Below are 7,715 nucleotides of genomic sequence, written 5' to 3' on the forward strand. Positions count from 1 at the left end.
CAATCTACAATGCATCCACTAGATGGAGCTATGCTCCTTCCATTCGACTCGTGAGGCGTTCAAGACCGCCTCCTAAAAACTATAGCCCCCATACAGAATTTATTTTGGCACTTTCTTGAGCGTAGCGTCAACAGAACGATCAGATGTCAGTAAAATGTAGGAGACTGGACTGTCTCAGAAGTGTTTGTTATTTATCCCTTTGTTTTGTGCTGTATTCACAAACGAGGAAATCACAAAATAAATTCTGTAGGGGGGGTTGCTAATTTATTTTGTGATTTCCTCGCTTGATTTTCTGTTTTGATGCATGATTTTCAATTTTCGTAGTTTCATTGAAGGAATCGTTAATTTACGTTTTTCGGAGGCAGTCATGAACGCCTCTCAAGTCGAACGGAAGAAGAGAAGGCACGGAGACGGACAAAGACGTGCCTGTAATTGTTGAGACCGTGAAAACCATTAATAAAGTGCGTGTTTTAAAAAAACAACACCACAGCTCTCTTTTTTTCGGAGCTGCAACAAAAACTTATTTAATAAAGCAGCGACATAGTTCACTGAACCAACAGCAAGTTATAACATTGGAAGCATGTCTTCAGCAAGGAGCCATCTTGGGGTCGACATATTACCGTAATGACCATACACAAGGCGCACCGGATTTTAAGGAGCGCTGTGAGCTTTTAACTCATTCACTCCCAATGACGTTTATAAACGTCTTTTCAGACTTGGTCCAGAATTGGCTGGTTCTGAATGAGTTAAGAAATTGAAGACTTTTCGGTGCGCCTTATAGTGAGGAAAATATGATATGTCGTTCGGACCCTAGTTAGAAACATTCAGTGCTTCAAAAAAAATAATAGGATGCTGAAGACTCAGTTCAAGTCTGGTAGAAAAAAAAAAGAATCAGAGACAAAGAAATAGGCAGAGTGTGCATTATTTATCCCACCCAATCTTCTGAAGCCGACTTCTTCATTAACGGATAGCTCTTAACTGTGCCAATGTGGGAATGTCGTGCTGATGATCTACAATCGACAGTCGCGGTTCCAGAGCAAGAAAACATATTCTTCTGGGTGTCGTATCTTAATCTGCCATAACAAAACTTCTAGCAAGCCGTTCAATTACGTAACACCATAAATATGGCCCAGAGGGAGGGAAACGGCAGCCACATCGTCGCCGCTGGAATACTGCACAATTTTCTCAGCGTGTAAATACGTGAGGTGTTTTTTTTTTCCACCGCAGAAAAATGGAGGAGGAGGGAAAATGAGCTAAAAGAGAATATGCAAGTAGGCATTGATTTATTTATTATTAACCTATCGAGCACAAGGTGGCGTTCTTTAAATAGAAGGTGTACATGTGCAGCCAGTTTGCCATCTTGTCTTGATGTGTAATGGAGACATCAGACACCCTTTTAGCATATTTTAAATCAGAGATTGAAAGTAGATGAGGAGTGAGCATGTTGGCTTTGAAGTTCTGAGGTTCTGGCTTTGAATCCCGCCGTCTTCTCCAGGTACTGCGCCTTCCTTAGGTGTAACCCGAAGGAAGACAATTGCTGTCGAAAGATGACAGCTGGACTTTTGTGAACGAGTCCACATTTAAGGACTTTATGATGTTGGATGTTGTCTTTATAATAAATGTCCCGCATACCGTTTTGTTTTGTTTTTTAAATCCATATAGAAATCCCAATTGCGCAGAAGGTCTACCGGACTTCAGTCAAACAGTATTAACTGAGCAATACTAGTCATGCGTATCACTTTCCTATATCACAATAGGGTTTCGTTTTTTTACATTTCCATTTTATTGTTTTTGCTGTCGAGCAAAAACAGCAAAATACAAAATTTGTTCAGATTTGTTTTGTTGGTTACCTGTTGCGAGGCACAGTTCATAGGGCTAATCGGAAGTGATATTAGAGTTCAATCGCAAATTCCTTCTCATTGTGTGTCCTCCATGCATGCACGGCACCACCTTGCCCCTAAGAGGCCAATACGCGCAATTTTGTATTTGACAAAGACAGAGTTCAAGATTAAAGTGTTCGACGTGCGGGGATGAGTTGGCATCAGACTCCGATGGTCGTTTGTGTAGTTGAGTTTTGGTAGCTGAAAAATTCCAATTGCTATTATTTTAGTATATTCTTATCAACCCCTTTTACTAATTTATTTTCTCGATGTCCTTTCGATCTAATTTTCTTTTCCTCAAATTTCAAGGATACAAAGATCCAAGGACTTTTATTTGTTGCACCGACGCTAATTTCCACATGAAATGGCGCAAAATACAATCCCCGAGATCCCAGCTTAGCTCAGTAAAGGCTAAAAAAAACAAAAGATAAAATGAACACAATAAAGGTATAATATATATATATATTCACAGTTTGAATCTGTGCAAAGATGCAAGGCATCAAAGGTGTCGATGTAGCAGAATGAAAATGTAAGAGGCTAGAATTGTACATGATACAAGGTCATTTTGCACTTGACAACATGAACGGAGTGTTCAAGGATAAAGCATACCATGTGCAGGGATGAATGGGCATGAGGATAGGTTTTGAGGAGTTGAGTTTTAATAGTTGAAAACATAATACATGTTGAAATGAATAATTGTTTTTATCATTCTGATTTCAATCTCAAGCCAAATATTTGTGCTTATTATTTACATAATCATCCAGCCCTCCTCCTTGGTTACGGTCTTCCATCAACTGATTTGTGCAGGCACAATCAGGCTAAAATTCTCGTTGGCACATTCCACTTTGCAATATTGTGTTAGGAAAAAAATCAATTTTCTATCGGTCATATTTAAGGCTTCAACCACTCAGAGAAGATTTCAAATAGGATCAAATATGACCAAATATTTTTTTTCCGCTTAGTAGACCAAAAAAGAAATTGCATCTTTAACCTTATTTCAGGGAGACACACATGGAAGCTCCGAGCCCTCGGAGTAAATAGCATATGAAAGCTTTGAAGCAGCAAATTCAAACATATTTTAATAGAAGAGCTCATAGCAGTGGCGTGATTGAACAAAGCTTGTCTTCTCTCTGATGCACACAATTAAGATCAAGTCAGGACACAGTGAACACCCATCCACCCGTGTCACATTAGCACACACACTTAGCATTTCAGATCAAAAGGGACACTTCTATGCATTTTTCAATTTGAAACTTCAAAAGGGGCATTCATTTTGCAAACCAACCGCAGGATTATTGATGGAACTAGGCTTCAAAAGTCGTACAAAAAAATACAAGAGGCCATCTCGCCGGATCACCATCAAGAAATTTTATCTGATATCTTCCTTCTCTTTTTTCCAACACTGGAGCTGAATTTACTATGCATGCAGGTTCAAGTGGCACAATTCAAATTTGTTGCTCTGAAATGGCACAATTGGGATACGTGCCAGGGCAGCATTAATGGAATCGGATATCATGAATCATTCCTCTTCCAAATATGGATAAGAATTTGATGCATATTAGATATGTGCTAAAGCGAGTGACATCGTCAGAACACACCAAATTTGATGTCATCAAACCCTGACTGGGGATGATATGTGAAATTACTTCTTAGTTACAGAGAGGGTTACAAGCAAGTGCGGTTGCACGCGTGCCTGCGGTGTTAAGGGTGGCCACCCCACTGAAAGAGTTCTAACTATGCCCCTGGTTGACCCAATTAGCCGACTAGTCAACTTTTCCACTCTACAATAACATTTAAACTCAGTTAATATCTAATGCCACGTTTCATTTCTGTAGAGAAACAAAATGTATGGTCGACAAGGTGACACAGTCTTCATATGTGCGTGCAGGTACAAGAATACGCAAATAAGCTAGTGGACGACAATATCGGTTAGTATCACTAGCTTACTATATCGATCGCTGCTAACCTTAAAATATTCATACCAGCCATACAACGGGACGGGCTGCGAGAAACGAAGGTGGCCGCATGAAGTGAAGCTCCATTTGTATTGCCCAAATTATGTACAATAATGCGCGGAAAATGACTGTATGCTAACGACAACTTGATTTTGTCGTAGAAGTTGTATGATACAAAACACACTGGCATCACAACAGTTGTGCCATTTTACAGTTCAGTATCCCCCAAAAAGTGAAACAACCAAAGTAAAACACACTTGTAAGTTAATCTTTTAGATGCTCACTAAGATGACATCTCACATGATGCCGGCTCCACTGTACATTTTTCATAACGTGACATAAAGCCTCCCACAGCCACATTTGAATGGAGGCTTGCTGTCAAAGTTCGGCCTTCCAATGCAACTTCAGGTTTTGCCACCTTGTTTTTCATCAAGCCGCTCATCCACTTTGACTGGCGGACAAACAAACCTCTAAAAACGTGCCCGTGACAGACGGTAGAATCTACGTCAGATCAGACAGCACAAATAATGAGCGTCCCCTCACCTCACGCAGGATCAAAGATGGTGGGAAGTGCGAGCGCCGCAGCGGCGCGAGGATTCTGCCAATGTATAAACATGAGCTTCTGCTCCTTTCTTTACTGCTTCAAATAGCGGCGGCGGCGGCAGCAGCATGCCAAATACATGATCAATATGCAACATGTTTGCCCACGAAACACACATACTGTATAAGTCATCAGACCAGAGCTCACTGGACACCAACAAAACATACAGCGAGTGGCGGTGTAGAACGGCCTAGTGCTTGTCTTGTTATGCACTTGGAGAGTGCGACACAATCCAATGCAAAAGACATAAATTATATTATTGTAAATTTGAAATTGCTTTAAAAATCCCTGATGGCTCAGAAATGTAGAGCTGCTTTTATCTTTAGCTTCTTGGTGCCTTTCGTTTGCCTTACATGGGCTGGTAAATGGGGTGTCACTTACGTAGCACTTTTCTACCTCGGGTACTCAAAGCGCTTTACTGTTACCTCATCCACCTACTGATGACGCAGCATCAGGAGCAACTGGAGGTTCAGTATCTTGCCCAAGGACACTTCAACAAGGTCGCAATGGGAGCAAATTACCAACCTCTGGGTTAGGAAACGACCACTCTACTACTGAGCCATGCTGCCCTTTATTAGGTCCACAAAGGCTCACAAAATTATCCAAATACACCAAAAACAAGCATTTCCCCACTGGACTTAAGTTCACAACACTATACTGTATTACAATCTACAGTCATATAACTATAAGACTGTTATTGCTTTAGTGGTGATTGCGCAACTCAGTCGGAGGAGGACTAGTGGCGATTGTGCTGAGACGTTGAAAAAAAATGTCCATAAACATTGACCATTGAAAAAATATTGTTGTTAGTTGCTTACTTTGTATTGATGTTAAAAAAAATACAGACTGTTTAATGTTCCACAATTTTCAGTTTGCTGCATGCACTCTGGGTCAAAAAGGGTCCAAATGTACTTCAGAGACAACTGGTGCGTACAACATGTAGAGAAAGAAACAAGATGAGATTTCAGCATACAAACACATGCTCACCTATGAGTGTTAGTCTGCATTTTGGTGGTGCAACAAGGGTGCCGCCAATGTGCTCAATGTTGCGGGCCAACAAGGTCGCAACACCTAACACCGCTGATTTCTCCCCAGACCCGTGAATTAAAGTGGCTGGCGCTTTGGGTGCGGTGAGACCAAAGAGTGAAAAATAGATTTCTTCCATTTTTTTTCCTCCCCGGGAAAAAGAAAAAGTTTATTAAAAAAAAAAGTTGTCCAAAAAGTAGCTCCAGCCGTCAGTTGTGCCGCCTGTGGCTATTACACTCTTGATCGACACTTCACAGGAGCCTCCTCGCTGCAAAGCACAAACAGCGGCTGAGGAGCTCCCGCTGCTTATCCTCGTCCTCTGATGTGTGTCAGCACCTTCATCTCCTTCCCGGAAAACACACAGACACACGCGCACGTACATACGCGCACACCTTCCTTCTGGTCATCCATTCTACTCTCCATCCTCCCACCTCCTTGACTGATGCAGATGTTGAGCCTCTTGAATTGCTATTGTTGAGCACATGATGATAAAGTGAAGCAGATGCGCACATGGACGAGTCTCCCATTACTCGCTGCACTTAGAGGGTCAGCGGGCGCGATGCGAGGGGGATAACAGCTCGTGTGACATAACAGGAATGATAATGTACCGGCGTAATCACGTGCCGTGTGGGATATCTGAGGCCATCCATCTGTCCGTTATGCACTCAAATGCTTTTAATTGCGGTCAAATTCTCTCAGTATTATCATACGTCAATAAACATGGGGAACACCAACAGTTGTCATTCTAGTTCAGTGTTTCCCAATCTTTTTTTTATTTATTTTTTTTGCGCCAAAGCCCATACAGTATGTGACCCGGCATAGCAAAATGAGTCAGAAGTCGTGGTAGATTTTGAGACCGGAAAGAATAATGGTTTAGTAGGTCTACCCCTTTTATGAAAGGTTTTCATGTTCATGAACTAAACATTAAATGTTTAAAAAAAACGCATTTTGTGAAAGGTACTCAGCAAAGAAGTCAGTAATTACCTCAAAATATAGTTGTTGTTGATATCCCGGGGTGTAAAAAAATTGGATGAAATCGCGATCCCAGCGCTAAGTCCAAAATGTACTGAGCCAATGCTGGGCTATTTATACTCAGCGTATTGGGTTGAAGATTTGACCCAGCATTTCGGATGAAAATTCTGATCCAACAAGGGGCAATCAGAAATTCAAGCAACTACCTTTGTCGAAATCTTTAAATCTCAACTGATGACTATTTCGAAACACACACATTTGGTTCCACCATAACTCATGTGCAACTAGTGTCTTGCACTGCCTCACCCTCGACATCTGGATTTTGGCCTGTTTTACTGCCATATGACTGCATCATATCATATGATAAATATTGCCCATTCGGTAGCGCCTGCAGCCTGGAAGGAGAATTCCTCCATCTGTGGGCCCTTTTCAAGGTTTCATCCTTTTTTTTTTCCAAAGATAAAAACATTTCATGAGGATCAGGGGAAATTTATGGAACTAGAACAAGAAAAAAAAATTTCCTCTTAATAGGGATGGTTTGGTGAAAACACAATCTATTTTAGCATACCGACTAAAACAATCAGATTTCATGAGTACAGTTGAATATGACTTGAGCGGGTTAATTTTGTACATTTCTATATGGCCTAGGTCTGATAAATGAGTAGAATGGAACTCAATATTCAAATTTTTGTGCAAGAATGAAAGATTCCATTGTTCAATAAAATATTTAAAACTTGACAAAGTTCTACACCCAAATACAAAATCTGTTGATGCCTCTCATCAAGATTTCTTATCAATGATTATATTACACATATTTTTAAATTAATTTAAAATGTTATGTCCAATTGAAATTTACCAGAACATTTCCATCCATTTGCAACCCCAATGTTGACCCAATTATGATGTACAGACTGTGCAGTCTGGGATGATGACAGAATGGCAGAGTTACTAAACCATATAATGAAAGCAGATTCAACATTTCTTGTTTTCATCTATGTTGATGCCTTATTTCCATTGAATAAATGAGGTGGTGCACAGCTGTGGGAAGGATGAAGCGTAGCTGGAATAAACCGCAGGTGTGATATTAATGAACCGCACGCAACTCTGAACTCCATCGGCAGCCAAAATAGGTGAGACATATATGGCTGTATTCCATAGACGCCTTAATGAAGACATGAAGTGCAGAGTCATGGAGGCCTTGCACAGAACACCGCGGAGAAGCCATAACATACAATTAGAATGCCTCCGAATACGTGCTGGTATTTTAGGCTCAGCTCTTTC

General features: G+C 40.8%; 1 protein-coding gene across 1 annotated transcript in view; it reads right to left on the minus strand.

Moving 5' to 3' along the window:
- Window positions 1-5,720, minus strand: part of plch1 (phospholipase C, eta 1) — a 44,779-nt gene extending 39,059 nt beyond the window's left edge. Inside the window, exon 1 of the mRNA XM_086125591.1 lies at window positions 5,424-5,720. Coding sequence (XP_085981717.1) covers window positions 5,424-5,601 — 178 coding nt within the window. The 5' untranslated portion in view covers window positions 5,602-5,720. The remainder of the gene's footprint in view (window positions 1-5,423) is intronic.
- Window positions 5,721-7,715: the final 1,995 nt, after the last annotated feature.

The sequence above is a fragment of the Hippocampus guttulatus genome, chromosome 12 (assembly GCF_054856545.1).
Source record: "Hippocampus guttulatus isolate MCC_2025c chromosome 12, RoL_Hgut_1.0, whole genome shotgun sequence".
Taxonomy (NCBI): Eukaryota; Metazoa; Chordata; class Actinopteri; order Syngnathiformes; family Syngnathidae; genus Hippocampus; species Hippocampus guttulatus.